We start from the raw sequence: 21,348 nt of genomic DNA, 5'->3' as shown, positions 1-21,348 counted from the left end.
GTTGGTAGGAGGCTACAACAGAATGTTGAGAGTTCCATGACATAGCTTAGAATGTACCAGAAAGACAAATGGAGACGTGAAAGAAGTAAGCCTTCCATTGTACACTGGCCTGTGGAGGCAGAGCTTCGGGTTCCAAGTGATCCTTTGTTAGTGGGTCCCGTAAATTCTCTGTAGTGTTGTGTAGAACCACTGGAACAGCTGATGTGAGAACTAGGGCGGTTTTCTTTGGGAGGGGGCCATTTACTTACAGGATTGTGTTTCTCTTGGGCTGTAGGGAATAGTCACCAAGTTACAAAGCAACGTAAGAATTCTTGGAACTGTGATGCTTGCACAAAATTGTAGCACTTGGGAGGGAATGGCAGTGTTGAGTTTGATGCCTGTGTAAGGAGTCACTCCCAACCCATACACTACTTGAGAGAGCATACACTCGCACACGCACACACACACACACACACACACACACACACACACACACTTGTACCTGTAACTCATTGGTTTGACTTAAGCATCTCTGCCACCACGTCTGCCAACCTCCCCAGTAGGAGACCTACTAGACAGTCACATAAATACTATTGTGTGTCCAGATTGAAAAGGGAAATGGTGAGGCAAAAGGGGGAAACAACATTGCCAAATTAAAAAGTATTGTTCCAGAGAACAGTAAATTATAGTTCACAGTGGCATTTTAGATTCAAAGCAGAATATATACTTGTGGAATATTAAAACAGTCACTGATACAATACCCATAAATTTGTATTTAACAGCACCTCTTAGTATATAAAGGAAAATGCTCAAGGAGGCAAACTTGGAGCTAGAGTTCTGTATTTAGAACAGGAGGGCTAGAGGAGACATTGAGAAAGTATATAGTTGAAGAAAATATTTCTTAAGTGGAAGGCATGGTAGTTTTTCTTGAGCAGACATTTGACTATGTGCAGTCCCATTGCTGGGTAGCCAGAGTCTACTCCAATACTGCCTCAGAATGGCTGCCTTAAGAGGTTCCCATCTTGCCTGTCCAGCACCTGTCAATCTTCCCTTTACTCCTGGTCCCTGGCCCTCTTCCCCAGGAGGTCTGCATAGCACTGTCTCCCTTGCCTTGTACCACAGCCAAGACTTCTGTGGTGGTTTGAATGAGAATGATTCCCACCGATCCTATGTTTGAATGCTTAGTCCAGGGAGTGAAACTGCTTGAAAGGATTAGAAGGATTAGGGGGAGTGGCCTTGTTGGAGGAAGTGTGCTGACTGGGGTACTGTTCTCCCACTCAGTCTAAATCTATCTTACTTGGTTAAAGACAAAGGAAGACACTTGTGTTCCCAGTGTTGATCAGCATCTACATTACTGTGAGAAAACACCCAAGGTAATCAACTTAGGGAGAAACACTGATTTTTGCCGCACGTTTGCAAAAGATCCAATTGATGGTTGACTGTCTTTTACATTTATAGCAAGGCAGTTATTGTGGAGGGAGGCATGCCAGAGGTATGTTTTCACATCTTGGAAGCTGAAAGCAAAGAGGAGACAAACCTAAGAAAGGCTAAAGGAAGATGGGGCTTCAAAGCCACATATTTGGTGCTGTTTCCAAACTCTGAGGCCTGCCTTCCACAGATGTGCCAAGTACCAGTTGTCTTCACACAGTCTGTGGGTACATTAAAGCATTTATGCTGGGGGGGGGGGGGTATGGATGTGGAGATGTTCAGTGGGGATCTCTGCCATTCCCATCCCCACTTCTATCCTTGGGAAGAAAGGGGGCCTGTCCTGGGCTGTCCTGACCTCTTGTCTCTAGACCTCCATTCTTATTTCCAGCCCCTACTGTACTGACTGGTTTTGTGTGTTAAATTGACACAAGCAAGAGTCATCAAAGAGGAAATGCCTCCGTGAGATCCAGCTGTAAGACATTTTCTCAGTTAGTGATCAATCAGGGAGGGTTCAGCCTATTGTAAGTGGTCCCATCCCTGGCCTGGTAGTCCTGAGTTCTATAAGAAAGCAGGCTGGGCAAGACATGAGGAGCAAGGCAGCATCCCTCCATGGCCTCTGCATCAGCTTCTGCCTCCGGGTTCCTGCCCTGCTTGAGCTCTTGTCCTGACTTCCTCCAATGATGACCTATAATCTGGAAGTATAAATTGAATAAGCCCTTTCCAGGTCCCCACCCCCCAAACAAAAAGCATTTATGCCGAAGCCTTCATAATTGATAGGGCCTAGAAATATCAGATACAGAAGGTGTTGATCTTGCACATAAAACTGACAAGATTACACTGAGCAACCTGTCTGTGTTTATTGCTTTCAAGATGAGAATGAAGGCTGCAGAGATGGCTCAGTGGTTAAGAGCCCATACTGCTCTTGCCTAGGGCCTGAGTTTAGTCCCCAGCACCCACATTGGGTGGCACACTGTACCTCCAACTCTAGAGGGATCCAGTGCCTCTCACCTCACACTCAGCCATGTGCACATACCCCACCCGGTCCATGCACTCACACATCAGTGCAGACATCTAAGTACCTTCATAAGCCAGGAGTGGTGGTGACACACACCTTTAAACCCAGCATTTGCGAAGCAGAGGCAGATGGATCTCTGTGAATTGAAAGCTAGCCTGGTCTATAGAGGGAGTTCCAGGACATCTAGAGCTAAATAATAAATGCAATCTCAAAACAAAACCAAAAAAAAAAAAAAGAAAGAAAGAAAGAAAGAAAGAAAGAAAGAAAGAAAGAAAGAAAGAAAGAAAGAAAATTGTAGCTTTGAGACTAGAGAAATGACTCAGTGGCTACGAACTCTTACAGAGGACTCAGGGTTGGTTCCTATATTTAATGGCTCAAAATTGCCTGTAACTCCAGTTCTAAGGGATCTAATGCCTCCGTGGGTACTGGATGCAGGTGATGCACACAGAGGCAAACAGGCATATATACACATAAATTTAAAGAAAAGAATGTAAGCTCTGAACTGGAGATAGGGCTCAGCAATTAAGAGCAATGCCGCTCTTCCAATGAGGACTTGAGTTCAATTCCCAGCACTCACTTTGAGTTGCTGACAACCCAGAACTCCAGCTCTGAGGGCGGGGAGAGACTCAAATGGATGCCTCCAGCCTCTTTGAGTACCTTATGCATATGCACATACCCTATCACACACATAATTAATAAACAGTTTTTAAAATTATAGATTCAATGTATGCACATCTGACTATACAAACAGAGGAATTAAAAATAATATATATGGATGGACAGGGTAGGGAATGGACTAAAGCAATAAAGTTTAAAGATGCATAAGTACTTGGTGAAGCTGTAAAACATCTATTATGGTTTTGTGTGTATATTTTTCTGTAATGAAATATGCATATGTAAAATATGCATACATTTATAAAAAGCAAAGTTCAGCCAAGTGTGGTGGTAAATGCCTATAATCCCAGAACATGGCTCATGCCTAATAGCCCTGTGAAGGCTGGAGGATCAGCTCAGCGTTACCTTCAATGTTCTCTGCAACCACATACTGAATCTGAAACCAGTCTGGGCTGTGTGAAATGTCTCAAAAGCAAACAGACGGAGTTGACAGTGTCAGCGCCTAAGAACTTCATTACTGGGTCAGGTGAGTAGCTCAAAGTTAGAATGCTGTTCAAGGGTTTGCAAAGCTCTGGATTTCATATCTACCCATCGACAGTGTTTCCTATTAAAGAGCAGGGACTGGAGGGGTAGCTCAGTGGTTAAGAACATTTGTTGCTTTTGAGGAGGGCAGAGCTTCAGTTCCCAGCACCCACATGGCTATTTATATAACTATGTTTTGCTACAGTTCTGGGGCATTTTGGCACCTTCCTCTGACCTCCTCTGGCACCAGGCTTGCAAATGGTACAATTACAGGCATACAGACAAAACACTTACACACATAAAATATAAGTCTTAAAAACAAGAGCCGGGCATGGTGGCGCACACCTTTAATCCCAGCACTCAGGAGGCAGAGGCAGGCAGATTTCTGAGTTCGAGGCCAGCCTGGTCTACAAAGTGAGTTCCAAGACAGCCAGGGCTATACAGAGAAACTCTGTCTCGAAAAAAAAAAAAAAAAAAAAAAAAAAAAAAAAAAAAAAAACCAACCAAACAAACAAACAAACAAAAAAAAAAAACAAGAACAACAAAGGTCTCGGATACCTTTTAGAATAGGCAAGGACAAAGTTACTGAGAGCACGGGAGAGGCTAAATAGGTAGTTTATGTCTGAGTGTTTTGCCTGCCTGTAGGTCTGTGCATAGGTGTGTAATGCCCTTAGAGTTGAGAGAATTCTTGATTCCCCTCACCCCTAAGTGGGTGCTGGTTGTGAGCTGCCATGTAGGTGCTGGAAATTGAACCTGGATGCTCTGGAAGAAAAGTGCTCTTAACCACTGAGCCATGTCTCCAACTACACAAGAATTTGTTTGTTTGTTTGTTTGTTTGTTTGTTTGTTTGTTTGTTTATATTCTCCGCGCCCCTCTCCTTTCTCTCCTCTCTGTCTCCTTTTCTTTCCCGCTTGAATCAGGGTCTCTGCCTGGAACTCAGAGATCCGTTCCCCTCAGAGCTGGGATTAAAGGTATGTGCCACCACGCCCACCCAGGTAAAACTTTTTTTTTTTTTCTTTTGGCATAAAGCAGTTGTTTCTGGGTTTGGCCTCACAAAGCATCCACTTTAGAGCTTCGATGTATTCCAAATGCAACGATGTCACTAGCGAGTGACCGGGATGCCCTAAACTGTATATGCTCCGCAAGACGGTTTCACAGGGTCTGAACTCCGGACCGCTCCCGCGAACTTCCGGTCTATTTCCGGCGTCGCCATCTTGCTTCCGGTTTCCGAGGGGGTTGGATTGTGCCTCAGTCCTGTGCCAGACAGGACGTCTATGTGCAGTCAGACACCTGCCTTCTGGTGAGTACCGCTGGCTTCTGCCTGCAGGGACGGGCGCCGTGCGGTGTGCGCTGTGCAAATGGTGCGATCCGGGGAGCCCTGCGCGGGGCTGAGTTCCCAGTCTCTGTCGCCCTCGGTCCTTGATGCTGCAAGACTTGTCTTCAGCCGTATCTCGTCTCCTCCTCCTCCTGACCCCGGTGCCACAACTGCCGTGTCTAGTGTCCCGTTGTCTGGCATGACAGTCCTAGATCCTGGAGCAGCCCGACGTGTGGGGTGAACCTGTGCTGGGGCATCCCCTGGCCTCTCCCTTATCTGGAAGGCTCCTATGTGTATTGGCTTCTGTGGAGAGTGCACCTGTAATTGCACAGACTTTTTACTGCAGCAAGAACAAATGTCTGCTCGCCTCAGGTGGGCCCTTGGGGATGACCAAAGTAAGGACTCCACCACAGCCCAGCTTGGTTCTCCAGTGAGTTTGTTGGACTTATACAGAGAGAATGGATGACTCCCAGAGCACCACGTCCAAACCCAGAATAGATGCTGACCTCATGGAGCCCCACATTCAATTAACTTGTAATTTCCTGCATACTCTAGCTCACTAGCGAGATGAGAAGTGCCATGGGCGATAATGGTTGGAATCCCAGATGAAGGTCCTTATCTACCTAAGAATGTAACAGATACCACTAGACTTGTATAACTTGAGCTCTATGACCACTAGATAGACCTGTGTTACTTGCAGTTTATTGTAGTACCTTGTGGCGTCATTGTTACAGACTTCTGGTCAGGCTCATCTCCAAGATGGAGAGAGGCGATAGTGTTGTGCCCAGAGGGAAGCCACAGTACAATGGTAAGCTGTGGAGCGTGCTGCTTTGCACAGGGTGATTTCATTACTTGTGGAAACATGCAAAGTCCCTGCGATTCCTGCATCCTGTGGCTTTTGTACTTTTAGTTTCTTGAGGAGCCTTGATTAAAATTTCGATGTATGAACAGGGCATGGTAACACAGAACTATAACCATAGCCCGCTAGCATGAGAGACCTCATTTGAAAACCATACTTTTGTCCCACTGAGGCCCTGCTGGCCAGAGCACATGAAAAGGCAGCGCTAACGGGCATTGTGGGAGGGAGCTACACCATCCATGAACACCACAGGCAGGCTCCGCTTCAACAGTATTTCCAAGGTAGTGCAATAAATCAGGGCCATGTTCATTTAAAGGTATAGTCCTGGACTGAAGGCTTAGATTGCACGAAGCATTTTGTCCGTGAAACTTAAATATGTGAACTAGGAGCCGTGGATGGAGTCCTGTGTGATGCCTCTGCACTGACGGGAAATGGGAAACCCAGGTCAAGTGTTTTCTGTAATTCCTGCATCACGTTCAGATTCACGCCATGCTCATTAAACACCCATTCCTAAAGCACTGCGGTACGTCTTCATGGTAATGAAAAGCAAACAGCAGCTACTTTCACTAAGCTCTGGATAAACTGTGGGTTTAATTTCTCATTGATTGTGTTCTTTAGATCTGCCGTGGTGGCGCTCACCTCTAAGGCACCATTCTGGCTTTTTGACTCAGCAACTATGTAGAGATATTGGGATCCACAAACGAGGCGTAGCGAGGACCTGCTCACTTCTGTTGCCCAGCTTCTCCAGCTGGGTACTCCATGTGCCTTAGCGAGTGAGGAGAATGAGCGCTGTTGTGGTAAGTGGTGTTGCCCCTGACCTTGGTGTTACACATTGAGGCTTAAGTGCTTTGTGAGATAACTAAAATCAAAATGGAAAAATAAACATCAGAGAAGCATACACAGACATACTCAGATTATAATGTTGATATATAACTACAATGTAAAGGCCTTAGAGTCATTTGAATTTCAACTAGTCACTGGATTTTCTGATCCTGTGCCATTTGTGGTCGAGCTTGAAATGACCCCCGGAAGAGAATGTGATCAGTTCTCATGGCCCGTGGCACCTAAGCAGGCTTAATGAACACATGCGCATTGAGGTATACAGTGCTTCAGCCCCAGCCCAGGGGTGAGCCTAGCCTTCGTACTTGTCACTGTCCAATGCTGCTCAGACACGTGTGTTTCAACAGAAGGTTAAATTGTAGTTAAATGGTAACACGATTCTCTAGCTGCCTTACTTGAAATTACTGCTATATTTGAAGCTACTATCTGGGATCTTCATGTGGAAATTTTCCATTTCATGTTTTTGCATGTGTGTTTGTGAAAGAGAGAGAAATTGAGAGAGGGAGGGAGAATATTTATACATGTGGACAGATGTGCATGTGAGTGCACATGTGTGCATGCAGAGGCCTAATACAATGTTAGATGTCTTTCTTGGTTACTTTCTTTATATGGCCGGCTCTCACAATTCTGACTGGTCTAGCCTGCCAGCTTACCCTGTGGATCCTTTGTCTCCGCCTCCCAAGTATTAGTGTTATAGGCAGCCACTAGACCCACCTGGCTTTAATGTGGGTTCCAGGGGTCAGGACTCCGGTCTTACACAGCAAGCATTTTATCCTCAATGGCCCTGAATTTTCAGTTTCTGTCATGGCCCCACTGATCATCCTTGTGTTGTACTTTCAGTCCCTTCCGTTCCACTGTAGACTTTTGTGCTTCAGGCCTCTGGGGTTTGACATCCTTAACTATTTCCATCTAGCTTGCCCCCTTTGCTCGGCTTTTAGGTTATAAGTTGGACTCCTTTGTTGATACGCAAAGGCACCCCAAGCTCCCCTTGTCAAATGGAACTCACACCCTCCATTCTTTCCCTCCATATGGTATCGATAGCAACAAATCAGATGGCTTTTACCCTACACTAGAAGGGTATTTTTTCCTGGACTTCCTTCTTCTCTCACTGTCCTTCGCTCACTGAGGTCTAACACTATGGCCTGCAATCCTGCTGGCTACGCCTGCTGTTCATTCTTAAGCTAGTGGCAGCATGTGATGCCTTGGATGGGGAGAGACCATGGTTGCCTAGAGACAAATGGATACTTTCTTATTCACAGTGGAACTCTCCATCTCTGCCAGACTGGAAGGTTCTGTTTCCCCAGTAGAGATGCCCGAGTGCTGATGAGCTGTGCTGGTAACATGTGGACATGGTGAAGGCCTTGAGAGTATGCAGGAGAAGAAGGTAGTGGGATGCCATTTGAGTCATGAGGAAAGTATACAGACCAAGTAAAAGTGGGAGCACAGATCTGGATATTACATGGCGGTAGACTACACAAAATTATCAGTTTCTATATCAAAAATATCTCAACATGTTCTCAAAGAGCACCAGACTTCTAATGAACAACTCATTTCACAGGCAGCAAGTATGGCTTGGGCCCAGACTCTTAAACTCACAGGCTTTGCCCTTGTCTACCTTCCTGACGCTTCTGACCCTGATGCAGAGTATGGGGACTGACCCTGTAAAGACCCAAGATGCAGAGGCACCTAGATTGCTGTCCCCGCAGAGCAGGGGCAGAGTTCTCCACACAGCTCTATGTGCACTGAATTAGGGCCAGTACAATGACAGATATTTTCCTCATAGGCAGAAGCCAGAGTGTGGGAGTCAGCAGGTACAGTTGAGAGTTCCACACACCCTTCCCCATACCGACCTACCCAGGGGTCTGGGTTTGTGGTCAGCGGCCTGGAAGGAACATGGTTGGAAAATTGAGGCCTGAGATATCTAAGGGACAGGAATGTAGCCATACCATTGTAAACACTGGAAGGAGAGATTCATGCTCCCCTAGAGAGCTCCCTACTGCGTACTTGAAAACATTTCTAAATTCTCTCCAGTGCCCAGTGCGTTGTACGTGCTGTGTAAATCATCCTTACCCAACAGAGGAAGAAAGCCAGCTGCGTCTGTCCTGACCAGACAACCACTTTCCATGAGTATTTTTAGTTTGCAGTGTTTGAGCGTGTGGTTGCAATAAGGCAGTGACTGGGAAGAGCAAGGGCTGTGTGTGCATCATCCCTTGCTCCTGCTTCCCCAGGTGTTGAGTCTAGCCATTTTATAATACATCTCTTCTAATCGCTGTTTGGAGGTGAGGCTTCACATTCCTGTTTGTTTGTGTGTGCATCCGTGTGAACTTGGAGGTCAGAGAAGAACTTGCAGGAGTTGGTTCTCTCCTTCCACCATGTGGCTTAGGGACTGAATTCAAGTCACCAGGCTTGGTGGCAGGCCTTCGCCCACTGAGTCATTTCACCAGCCCAGAAGTAAAGTTTAGTTTCATTTACAGAAAGCAACTAGTTTTCTTGTGACTGCTGTTTCTTTGGTCATGCACTCAAATTTCTTGACTTCTAGTTACATCATTAATTAATAAACCTGTATTTTATTTTAGAAAGGCTTTTTTTTTTTTCAAAAAAAAATATATATAAGCAGAGTCATTGTAGCTTGTATCTCCACAACACTTATTCACGCTATTCATGTATTTAATATCTCTTCATACACGTATGTAGTTGCTGCTTACCGTGTACTGAGGCGCTCATCGGTGTCCAGCCTCAGGATTTGTGGTGCCTTCTGTAAACCAGAATGATCCTCTCTGACTGGTGTCTGCTGTCTGCGTTTCTTAGGATGTTAAGTGTGGTGGTGTTTTGATAAACAACAGCTCTAGCTTTGGAGTTGCGAATTCACATGTGTGTCACCCCTGTGCCCATGACATTATATTTTGTTCTTGTTTTACCACGTGACTGTCTTTGTCTCCCTAGCCCCACCTCTTCCTGGTTTCCTTCCCCCTCCAGTGGATCCCCTGCTCTAGTGTCACCTGTGTTCATTAGCCCCCTCCCCACCCCCCCCCACCCCCCCCCACTGTCTGTCTCCTTCCATTCCTCAGTGCACGTTCAGGTCTCCATACAGATGTATGTGTGGTATGTATCTGTGTCCAGATTCCACATATGACAGTAAATGTGAGGATTGTCTTTCTGACTCTGGCTTCTTTCAACTTAATAATTACTTCTACTTCCACCCATTTTCCTAACAGATGCTATAATTTCATTCTTTGTGTCTGCATAAAATTCCATTGTATCATATTTTCTTCATCTGTTGTGGGATGCTCAGGCTGGTTCTACTAAAGTGAATATTACCACAATAATCATGGATGATTGGTCATGTGTCTCTGTAAGAGCCTGGGTCAGACTCTTTTTTTTTTTTTTTTGTCTTGAGACAGGGTTTCTCTGTGTAGCCCTGGCTGTCCTGGAACTCACTTTGTAGACCAGGCTGGCCTCGAACTCAGAAATCCGCCTGCCTCTGCCTCCCGAGTGCTGCTGGCTCAGACTCCTATGGGGACATTCCAGGAGTGAAATATCTGAATCCTATGCTATTTATAATTTTAGTATTTTGAGGACCTTCCCTATTGGTTCTACAGTGGCTACCTTAGCTTAGATATCAGCCACAATCAGTGTTTTTCATTGATAACTGCTTTCATGGGTGAAATTGCGATGCTCCTGTCAATTTTATTTGCATTTTCTTGGGAGCTGATGACAGAACATTTTTTTCATCTACCTATTGGGCATGTACACTTCATCACGTGAGGAATGTTTATCTGCTCATTTGGTTTGCCCGTTTATCAATTGGAATATTTCTGAGTTTTATGTTTACTTTTTTGAGTTCTTGAGGTATTGTAGATGTTCCTGTTAAATATGTCACTGGCAACAATTTGGTCCTGTTTTGTAGGCTCCTTGCCTTGCAAAATATTCTTAATTTCATGCTCTCTTAATTTGTCCATTCTTGTATTAGATTCCAGAGCTTTTAAAGTCTTTTTCAAACAATTCTGCCTGTGCTTCTTATGCCTGTGCTTCTGACAGACTCCGAGCCACTATTGCAGTAAATGGGAAATGCTGAAACATTTCCTTTAAACTCATTTCCAAAACAAGGCGATTCAAACTGGGCAGTGGTTGAAGGCTTGGCCAGTGCAGTGGGACAAGAGAGAGAAAGACAGGGGATACTGTTAGGAAAGGCAGAAATGAATCATCTTCATGTTCAGGTGGTGTGGTCATACACCCCACACCCCAAACACTGCCAGAAATTCTCACATCTTAAAACACTTCGAACAGTATGTCAAGAATAGAAAATCAGCCATTAACTAGTAACCGTCTTACAGAGAAAGAAATCAGTCACATTTATAATATAAATTCAGTAAGCCTAATAATGTAATAACTGAATTATGAGGCTAAAGCCCTCTATCGTGAAGACTTCTCAAAGAAATTGAGTAAGAAAATGTAAGAGTGAAAGAATTCCTATGCTCATGGATTGGCCATGTAGTTTTTCCATAGATATATGTTTATTCTGAAATAGGTTTGAATACACATCTCTACGTAAGTTCTGTATGTGTGTGTGTGTGTGTGTGTGCACGTGCGTGTGTGTCTGTGTGTGTGAGTGTTTGTGTACGTTCATGTTCCTGTTTTGAAACAAAGTCTCTCCTGTGTCCTGGGATGACCTTGAACGTGAATTCATCTTGCCTTCACTTTCCAAGTGCTCGGATCACAGATAAGAGCCATCATGCCTGAATACACCTTGAAGTATACTAATAAATTATCTAATATTGAACTTTCTTGTTTTCCCAGAATAAATTGTAAAGTCTTGTACGGTTCTCAATGTCTGCGTTTTTTCCTCAGTCGCTGAATACAAGTATATTTTCCATTCTTTGTTTACTGTCCTAAGTTGCTTTAAAGCAATTTAAACTCAGTTTGATGGCGCTAGCTGCCTCTGAAATTTCTAATTCTTTATGTTCTTTGTAAGTGCTTGTTGTAAGCTCTTGTTTGTCCAATTGCCTGTTAGGCATCTGTACATTTGATCACAGAACTCTAGATAAGCCTGTCTAAGATCATTGTAACTCCTGCCCACTGCAGTGATTGTCATTCCCCCTAGTCTCAGTTTACCCCCTATGTAGACCAGGCTTGCCTCAGACTCAAGAGATCCCCACCTCTGCCTGTGTGGATTAAAGGTGTACATCGGTACACCCAGCCAATTTGCCCTTTATTATAGGACACTGGTGATGTGTATTTCTTTACAGATATTAGCAACTCTTCTGGTTTTAGGGAGGATGTATAAGGCTACCTATGAAAATGAATTTGGAAGTATATTATGAATAACAATTTTGGAGTTGAGGTATGTGTTTAAGTAGAAAGCCAAACGAATAATAATAATGTGCACATACTGCCTTAGTCACTCATCACTAAGCTAAGAGTGTGCAGGGCATCTTGTAGTTTGTCTTGGTTGGTTGGTTTTTTTGTTGGGGGGATGTGGGGGATCCTTCCTTAATAAAGAATCTCATTTAAGAGGAGCCTGTGGAGAGGAGTGCCTCACATATTCCTCTCTCTGACCTAAGGCTGAAGGCTTGAGTTGAGGAGAAATGTCTCATTACAGGGCTTGGTGTCATTTGAGGATGTGTCTGTGGACTTCACCTGGGATGAGTGGCAGGACCTGGATGACAGTCAGAGGAAGCTCTACAGGGACGTGATGCTGGAGACCTACAGCAGCCTGCTGTCCTTGAGTGAGTGAAAGTCCCTGGAGTGCTATTAGAAGCGTGTTCCTTTTTGGTAAATACAGGAGCCGCTTAAGTCAGTGGGTGGTGGTTGTTGGTTTTGTTTTTTCTCTGTGCTTGTGCCCAAACCTAGAGCCTTGTGCATCTAAGAAGCACACTGCCGCCAAGCTTTTCACTGACGCAGAGTGGCTCCATATTCATAATCAAAGTTGTCGTTTCGGTATCTGTAGTATATATGATGATAAAAATGTTTTATAAGCCGGGCGTGGTGGCGCACGCCTTTAATCCCAGCACTCGGGAGGCAGAGGCAGGCGGATTTCTGAGTTCGAGGCCAGCCTGGTCTACAAAGTGAGTGCCAGGACAGCCAGGGCTACACAGAGAAACCCTGTCTCGAAAAACCAAAAAAAAAAAAAAAAAAAAAAAAAAAAAAAAATGTTTTATAAGTCTGTAAACTTGGATATATCACTTCTGTCTATTGAGAACATTTAAAACCTTCCCTCTTACCCTCTTTCTAATTTATTTATTTAATGTATATGAATATTTTGCCTGGTTGTATGTTTGTGTTCTGTGTGTGCCTGGTGCCCAAGGAGATCAGAAGATGATATGAGATCCTCTGGAACTAGAGTTACAGATAGTTGTAAACTGCCATGTGTGTGCTGGGAACCAGATCCAAGTCCTGTGCAAGAAAAATAAGTGCTTTTACCTGCTGAGCCATCTCTGAAGCCCTATAAAAGCCTCCCTCTTACTTTCAATCACAGTTAGCTTTGTGCACTATAGGGCAGTGGGAGTTATGTTTCCATCCAGCTGTTCTCTGCATCTGTCAACCATCTTCCCTCACACAGTTCTTAGGCTCCCATGGCCAACCACGATGAGCTCCCTCACTTGATGTGTGTCCTTCAATTGTCCTATGGGAGAAATTCGGGGCCGTTTCCATAGCTGGATGAGGTTGCCCTCTCCATATTTAGCACATTTTCTTTTCTTTTCTTTTTTTTTTTTTTTTTTTTTTTTTTTGGTGTTTCGAGACAGGGTTTCTCTGTGTAGCCCTGGCTGTCCTGGCACTCACTTTGTAGACCAGGCTGGCCTCAAACTCAGAAATCCGCCTGCCTCTGCCTCCCAAGTGCTGGGATTAAAGGTGTGCGCCACCACACCCGGCTCTAGAACATTTTCTTATCAGTTCATCTGAAGGTGGACGACACTAAGGTAGACTCAGTATCATGTCTTCTGTACATGATGCTGCAATAACTGCACAGGGTTGTGTGTGTGTGTTTGTGTGTGTGTGTCCTATAAGAAACAAACTTTTGTGAATTGGATAGTCTGACTGACTTACTCCCCTGGTTGAGTAAAAGGACTCGTGGCTGATAGCTGCCCTAACTCCTCTCGGGGCAGTACCAGCTGCTCTAAACGTTCCCAGGGCACTGTGAGACACTAGAGCTGTTTGCTCTCTCCCCTGAAGGTGCAGGACAAGCCAGCACGGTTTCAAAGTTTCTAACTGACTTTTGCTCTCATGGTCTTTGGTGAATTCTGGGTGACTCTGCAGTCACAGTCTCCTAAGGAACAGAAGGGAGAACTTCCCTTGTGGCCTGACGGATGCTTTGACTGGTACGGACATTGCTTCATTTACAACCTGGCTTTCTGCTTGTGTACAAAACCGCCAGACCTGCCCACTTGGAGAACTGACTAAGAGACTCCCTTCTGTGCTGTGTCCCCTGGTGGTGTTCCAAGAAAAGGCTTCTCTCCAGTCATCTCTTCTTACCTAATTTTAGTGGCGTAAGGTGATCTGGTGATACCAAGAATAGAGTAGCAGAGACTGGATCTGAATCTAAGAAACCAAAAGATTTTTATCATTAAAAAAAGAAAAATAACTCTACGGTTAGTGCTCTGTTGCTATTTTCTTTGTGATAAATTCTTAGCCATTGTTTTCTCCTGAGTTCCTCTTCCCTCTGCTTCCTGTTATAGGGTTCTTGGGGGGACCTGTGGGGAGGGACAGTCAGAGCACACTGCTTCCCAGCTACCGATCTTGCCAACTCCTGCAGTGTCCGGCGGAGGAGGTTTAGATTTTTGTTGACTCAGTGCATTTTTAAATTTTTCACTTTTGGTTTTTTTATCTTGATCCAGGTGGTCAGGCAGAATCATGTTTTTTTTTTTTTTTTCTGTATGTATTTCTTTTCATGTCCTCACCATTGGTTATAAATGCCACGTTCTCATAGAGTGTTCATATTGGTCCTGTCACTGAGAGTCTAAAGCCAGTATGTTATAATTAAGGTACAACTTGTACAATATTTCCTATTACTAGATCAGTGTGATGCCAAACCTGAGTTGATCCTGAAGTTGGAGCAAGGAGCTGGGCCATGGAAGGAAGACGATGCCCCAGACCAGAGCCTCCCAGGTCAGTGAGTGTGCCCTGGGCACCAGCCCATAGTGCGTAGTCCAGGCTGTGAGTGCTCATCAGATGGTGGGTGGGTGAAGTTCTTTTTATTCAGTTTCGCCATCTCCAATCTTGAGACTAACTTCTTACTCAGATGCTTGATGGGTCACATCCAAGGGAAGCTCTCATTGTCCTTCCCTGTTTATGCTATGTACTTCCTCAGGCTCGGCAACTCTGCTCACTCTCCTTAAACATTTCAGTAGGTAGTTATTCTAAATCTCGTCCTTTTCCCTTCTGTTTTGACGTGACCGTTCACTTGAAGCATTTGTTCACGGGTGACTAATGCTCTCATCGCTTTTGTTTGAGTTCTCAGAGACTTTGGTCTGCTATGTGCGACCAATAGTGGTGATCCAACAAATTTGCTTTGTTTAAAGAGCGTAATGACCACAAAAATAGGTTCTCTTAGCTGGTCAAATGAATGAAAGGCCAAAGAGTTTTGAGAAGGTTGTTTTAAAGTTAATTTCAGATTAATTTTGAGACTTACAAGTTTGGCACATAATTCATAGGTTGATAGGAGTTCTAGCCTTCAGAGTGGTTGGGGTTTTATTAGCAGTTCCAAAGTAACAAACAGTGTTTCTAAGTCACTATTGAAAAGATAGGTTTCAGGAGCTCACCTGCGGAATCCTAACATGAAAAGAGATGGCCAAGATCTAACTACTATACCAAAATACCAGAAATTCAGGGAGCCCCTGAAAAGACTCCAAGTAGGGTAGACCAAGGTCCAGGGAATCTCAGGCATGTAGGCCAATAAACAGGGCCCTATTGAAAGGCTCCTATTTGATGAGGAGATTGTAATACCTACTTGGCCTTCAACATTTTTCACTGTAGGACTTGCTCTAAGTCAGCAGATTTGTGCAGCATTTGCTATGAAAGTTTAACCCAGCAAGCGCTCTTAGCCTCTGAGCCATCTCTCCAGCCCCTGTTTTATAATATTGCATCATTCGTGAGGTACTTGTTCCCTTTTGTATTAGGATCCTGTCAGAATGGCTTCTGTATTGCTCATGTGGGGCCACATTTATTTCCTTTCAGCTCTGCAGCCTGTGAAGAGCCTGAAGGAAACCAGAAGGGACACTGGAAAGAGACATTTGAGCCACCTGGTAGTCACTGGCAGTGCATCAGCTGAGGAGAAGAGTAGATTTGGGGAAATACTTAGTATAAATTCAAACCATGTTTTGCACCTGGCTCTTAAGACTAGGAGCACTTCTAGAATGAGATCTGAGGTGCTTGATACATGGGGAAATGTGTATCTCCCCGGTGGGCCCATTGAGATGCAGGCTACAGAGGAACTTGATCATCTTAATCCCACTAAGATGCCGCACAGACCTCCTGCGCCTCTTAGTCTGGATCTCAGTGCTGAACGTGGACCACAGCACGGCCAGTGCGCCCAGCATGGTGAAGCCTTCGATGTGCACACTGTATGGACGCGTACAGTGTTTCCCTTGGGAGACAGCTCGACGAACACCTTTGATAAGTCGGCTCTTACTGCCCAAGAGGGGACTCACATAAGGGAGGAAACTTTTGATTGTAACATGTGTAAGAAGCCATTCTCTGACACGTGTAACCACACTCGGCATTTAAAACCACACCTAAAAAAGCAGTGTGGTAAGTGTTCTGACAGCGAGCCAGCATTCCGTGCGAAAGCAGGCCTTCAGCACACTCTGCACGCGTGGGGAAAACCACGTGGGTGTAACGACAATAAGAAGTGTGTGCATCAGATGCCGAAACCGAGGTCGAATCAGAGTGTCTTCTCAAGTAAAGAGAGTAATTGTGTGAAAACATTTTGCCCAGACTCAACTTTGAGTGTGCAGCAGAGGCCACACAGAGGTAAAAAGCACCAGGAGTCCAGTACACCTGTAAAAATCAACAGCCAGCCTCGTCGACGTCACAGATGTGGGAGGACCTATCAGTGTAAAGTATGTGGGAAAGCCTTTAAACACACACAAAATCTCTATTTACATCACAGGACTCACACTGGGGAGAAGCCCTATGAGTGTAAAGAGTGTAAGAAACTATTCAGCGTAAAGTCAAATCTCAGTGTACATCAGAAAACCCACACGGGCGAAAAACCCTATGAGTGTAACATATGTGGAAATGCCTTTAAAAGGAGGTGTGACCTAACTATCCACCAGAGGGTCCACACAGGCGAGAAGCCCTACGAATGTAAAGAGTGCGGGAAAACTTTCAGTATAAAGTCAGGGCTCATTGTACATCAGAGAATCCACACGGGCGAGAAACCGTACGAGTGCAGTGTCTGTGGGAAACGTTTCAACCAGAAGTCAAATCTCTCCACACATGAGAAAATCCACACAGGTGAGAAACCCTTTGAATGCAAAGAATGTAGCAAAGCATTTAGTGTCAAGTCCTATCTCACTATCCATCAGAAAACTCACGTGGGTGAGAAACCTCACTCGTGAAGTCAGGGGAAGCCTTCTGTGAGCAGACAAACCTCCATAGACATCCTAGCGCAGACACAGGTCAGAAATGGCCTCTGTGCACACAGAGAATGGAGAAAAAGCGTAAGCCGTTTATCCTCTCCCCGTGTGCTGCAGAGAGGTGAGAGGTGATGACCCCTGGGCACGTAAAGGTGGCAGAGACTCTGAGTCTAAAGTCAGGTCTCATTGATTAGTGAGCTCAAAACCTGAGAAACCTACCAGTGTAGGATGTGCTCAGAAGACCTCTGTCAGATGTCAGACGTTAGCTATCAGAGAAACGCTGCAGGTGAGAGACCCTCTGACTGTGAGGCCTGGAACAGTCAGTCTTCAGTAAGACTGAGAATCTGTACTGATAGAAACCCTGAGTGTAGCTGTGTGGAAAGCCCTTTAGTCAGAAGTTCCATCTCTAAGAAGCTTTTGGCTTCCCACAGGTCAGAAGCCCTGTGAATATAAAGAATGCAGCAAAGCATGCCACGTTTGTCACAGAGGTTCCTGTCAGTGTAATCCATAGAACGGTCACCTGCCACCGTTCAACCCTAGATGCACATCAGAGAAGTCTCACCGATGAGAGGCCTTATGACTGTAAGGACTCCATCATTTCCAACAAAGGTGCAGCGGGGCCCTCAAGTAGAAAAGCTCTGCAGGTAGAAAGGGGAGGCAGTCCCAACAGCAGGTAACTCACTGCATGTCACACACAAACAGCTGAGAAGTGTGTGGTGAATGCAGTGTATGTGAAGAAACCTAGATGTCAGACCTCAGCAGTCCGTAGGTGAAGAGCCCTTCAGCTCTAAGGCATCCTTTACTGCATACCAAAGAAGGCACATGGGATAAGCCATAGCAATTTAATGTGTGTGCAAAAACTTGGTTCTATAAGACAAAGACATCTGCCTCCACTGGAGACCCACACAAACACAAAACCCCATGAATATAAAAAACTGAACGAAAAAAGAACAAAAACCCTGTGAATTTAAAGAATGTAGAAAATATTTCATATTTTTGGGTTATGTGTAAGAACTCACATAGGTAACTGTGCACACACACAAGTAAGTATAACATAAAGAGAAATGTGTGCATCAGAAAACCCTCACTCCCGAGAAACCACAGAGTGTGATATATATAATAGATAACATTTTTTTACCCAGTGGGAACACTTTGGAGAGGTCGGGCTGGAAGTACCTGGATGAAATGCATATGGACAACCCTGTTAGAGGAAGTTAACTCCACATTGGAGAATTCACAAGAGAGGGGATGCTGCTGACAGGTGGGAACGCATATCTATAATGGTTATCGATATGGAAAAATGTCATTGTGAGAGGTCCTATAGGCTCAGGTCTCGTGTGCTAAGATTTGCTTTGCTTCTTTTTCCTGGGGGCTGGCAGCCTGTATGTGTAGTGTAATGGCGAGAACATGACCTGGGTCTTATGGGAGTTTTAACATTTGTAATGAGTCATTTCTTCCCAGCCTCAACCCTGAATGCTTGCATTCATTATCCCTGAATCTGTCCTCATGGCCTGAAAGGCAGGTGAGTTTATCTTCGATAAGAGGACATAGCAAATGACACTGATTTAAGGACATGTCTTATTAGAGAGAGCAGAGCCTCCGTATGTGTTTATAAATCTCTTGTTTATATGAGTAATAGAACATTCTATATGAGCTTTTTGCAATGTAGTACAAAATCATTTTAACCCATTTTGAAAGCATTTCAAACAGAATCTTTCATGTTAGAAAGCTCACTCAGGAGAGGACCCTTCTTGTAACCTGTGTATTTTCAATATTTTCAAGCCATTTTGTGAATAAAAAGAACCATGACATTTCAATAAATTCTAAATGCCTTACCTGGCACAAGCATTACATTAAAAAGATAGTTAAGCTCTTTTCATGTGTGTTCCATATGATTATCCATAAAACATTAAAATTCATATGTATCAGAAATTATTCATTAAAATGGCATTGTCACTTTCTAAGTGTTAAAAGTGCTAAAATTATGTTTGAGCTGGGTGTAGTGGCATGTGCTTTAATTCCAGCACTCAGGAGGCAGAGGCAGTCAGATATCTGAGTTTGAGTCCAGCCTGGTCTTCATAGAGAGTTCTAGACCAGCAGGACTACATAATGAGACACCCCCCCCCTTTTTTTTTTTCTGAGACAGGGTTTCTCTGTGTAGCTCCAGCTGTCCTGGAACTCACTCTGTAGACCAGGCTGGCCTTGAACTCAGAAATCTGCCTGCCTCTGCCTCCCAAGGTGTGCCACCACTGCCAGTAAGACCCCCAATTTTAAAAAACAAAACGATTGTTGGATATGATAGATTTGGTCTACATCTGGGGACATTCATATTTGTCACAACCAAAGTTTAAGAATTGCAACTAACACTCGTGGCTACCAGGACGCAGCTGAGCTGCCTGGAGGCAGTAGTTGTCCTTTTCCTGAGGAGGCACCAACAGGTATCTACTTAGCCCAGATAGGCCACTAAACAGACCAAAGAAGCAGCTCTGTCCAGCTCCATTCTGGAGAATCCAGTGAGCCTATTGAGCTTACAGGAGTATGGTCGCAGCAGCTGCATCACTGAAAAGCCCACCGCATTGTCGGGGTGACTGGAAAGTAGGACACTTGCAGGAAGCTCAGCGGGCACATACCATGTCAGAGGGCCTCCCCAGCCCCAGCAGCCCTTCCTGTTTTATAGACCTGGAAAGGGGTGGGCATTGTGCATCTTATACATTCTGGGGGCTCTGTGAGACTTCGGGTTTTACTTCTGAGTCTTAATGAGCATCCCCCCCAGGATGGACTGTTTTCATTCAGAGGAAACTGCTACACATCAGGCACTACAGACCCTGTAATGGGTAAGGTCTGTGCGTATGATTTTACCACATTAGCAGGGGTTCCTTGTGTGCAGGGGCATGCACGAAATAAACTTTGTGTAAAATTTTTTATGATTTACATTAAGGTTTTCCTCATTAAATTTTATCTTAGCCTGTTCCTGTCTTGTAAGCCTCCAGTTTGTATTCTCTTAATCTTTTAAAATGTAACTGTATATGATGCTTGTCACCAACTATCTGCCAATTATAGGTGTTAGTGTTTTTCTAATTTCATAAAGTGAACCATTATTTCTAAGAGAGTAAGTATTAGGGTAGGAACACATGAATAAAGAGATTTTTCACAGCCATCTTCTGAATTGATTTAGACCTTTGTGAAGAAATGGTACTCATTTCTATCTGAGAGAAAGAGTCTTGGAATAAGCTCCTCTCCATTATTCTTTCTCATGCTTTCAACTTGGGCACCAACCTAACTCTAAGTGTATGCTGCGTAACCAAAGAATGTGTGTGTGTGTGTGTGTATGTGTGTGTGTGTGTGTGTGTGTGTGTTTGCATAAGAGCATAGAGCCTGCTTCAGCCAACAACATGGCATGCCTGGGGTCGATACTGTCAGTGCTCCCTGGAACTAATAGACAGTATAACATCTCAACACAGTAATGAGAGTTACAGTTTACAAGTACGCATCAATAATTTGGTAGGAGGTTGCAACAGAATGCTCTTTGGCCACACAGCACCATCTTATACTTTGCCAAAGTGTGATTTGGCTTTTGGTCTCTCTTCTGGATACTTACTCAGAGATTTCTCTCAGTTGTCCTTCTTATAATTAGATGAGATCAATCTTCCAATTTTTTAAAGGTAGGCATGTGACCTAGCCATGTCTATGAGCATACGGGGATGGGGTGGAGTGGGAGTACCTAAACACCTTAGGGAAATCCAGAAGACGGGTGAAGACATGGAGACGTCTTCAACTGCACATTGCTCTTGTAGTCATAATTTTCAGTTGAGAATTGTGTCCCTCAAATGTGGTTCCTATCTTTATCATGATAAAAAGCTCTCCAACCAGTGTGAGTGGTGCCGTGGAGGGGAATACATAGCCAGTGAGGAAACTGCTTATTTGAAGGACTTGGGACACATGGAAAACATTAGGTTTCTATTGGTAAATAAGCCACAGGCATGCACTTGCTCCCAAACAAGTTTTCTGAACACAGTTCCAGGATTTGGGAGGCTGACTCAAGATTATTTGTTTGAGGCCAACATATGGTGTACAGGGAATCAGTCTATCCAAACACATACTCTTGCATGCCTTCCCCTACCCACGTTATCACAAAGAAGCTAGCTTTTTGGTCATTTCAAAATGGAACCAGAGAACCAGAGTGGATGCACATAAGATGCCA

At 44.4% G+C, this 21,348-nt stretch overlaps 1 protein-coding gene across 1 annotated transcript; it reads left to right on the top strand.

Annotated features, from left to right (window-relative positions):
- Positions 1–6,515: 6,515 nt before the first annotated feature.
- On the top strand, positions 6,516–20,252 carry LOC147001508 (zinc finger protein 39-like). Its single transcript, XM_085829997.1, has 4 exons — positions 6,516–6,530; positions 12,173–12,299; positions 14,584–14,676; positions 15,745–20,252. Exons 1-4 carry the CDS (start codon positions 6,516–6,518, stop codon positions 17,127–17,129), a joined length of 1,620 nt encoding a protein of 539 aa, XP_085686123.1. The 3' UTR covers positions 17,130–20,252.
- Positions 20,253–21,348: the final 1,096 nt, after the last annotated feature.

Source organism: Mus caroli, unplaced genomic scaffold (genome assembly GCF_978045245.1).
Source record: "Mus caroli unplaced genomic scaffold, Mus_caroli_1 scaffold_13, whole genome shotgun sequence".
NCBI lineage: Eukaryota > Metazoa > Chordata > Mammalia > Rodentia > Muridae > Mus > Mus caroli.
Note: the sequence above shows the minus strand (reverse complement) of the source record. Positions and strands in the feature narration are given on the sequence as shown.

Excerpts from the sequence above, each read along its gene's own strand:
- LOC147001508 (XM_085829997.1), top strand. Across the intron at positions 12,300-14,583 it reads CAGCAGCCTGCTGTCCTTGA|ATCAGTGTGATGCCAAACCT; the intron begins GTGAGTGAAAGT and ends TCCTATTACTAG. Across the intron at positions 14,677-15,744 it reads CCCAGACCAGAGCCTCCCAG|CTCTGCAGCCTGTGAAGAGC; the intron begins GTCAGTGAGTGT and ends ATTTCCTTTCAG.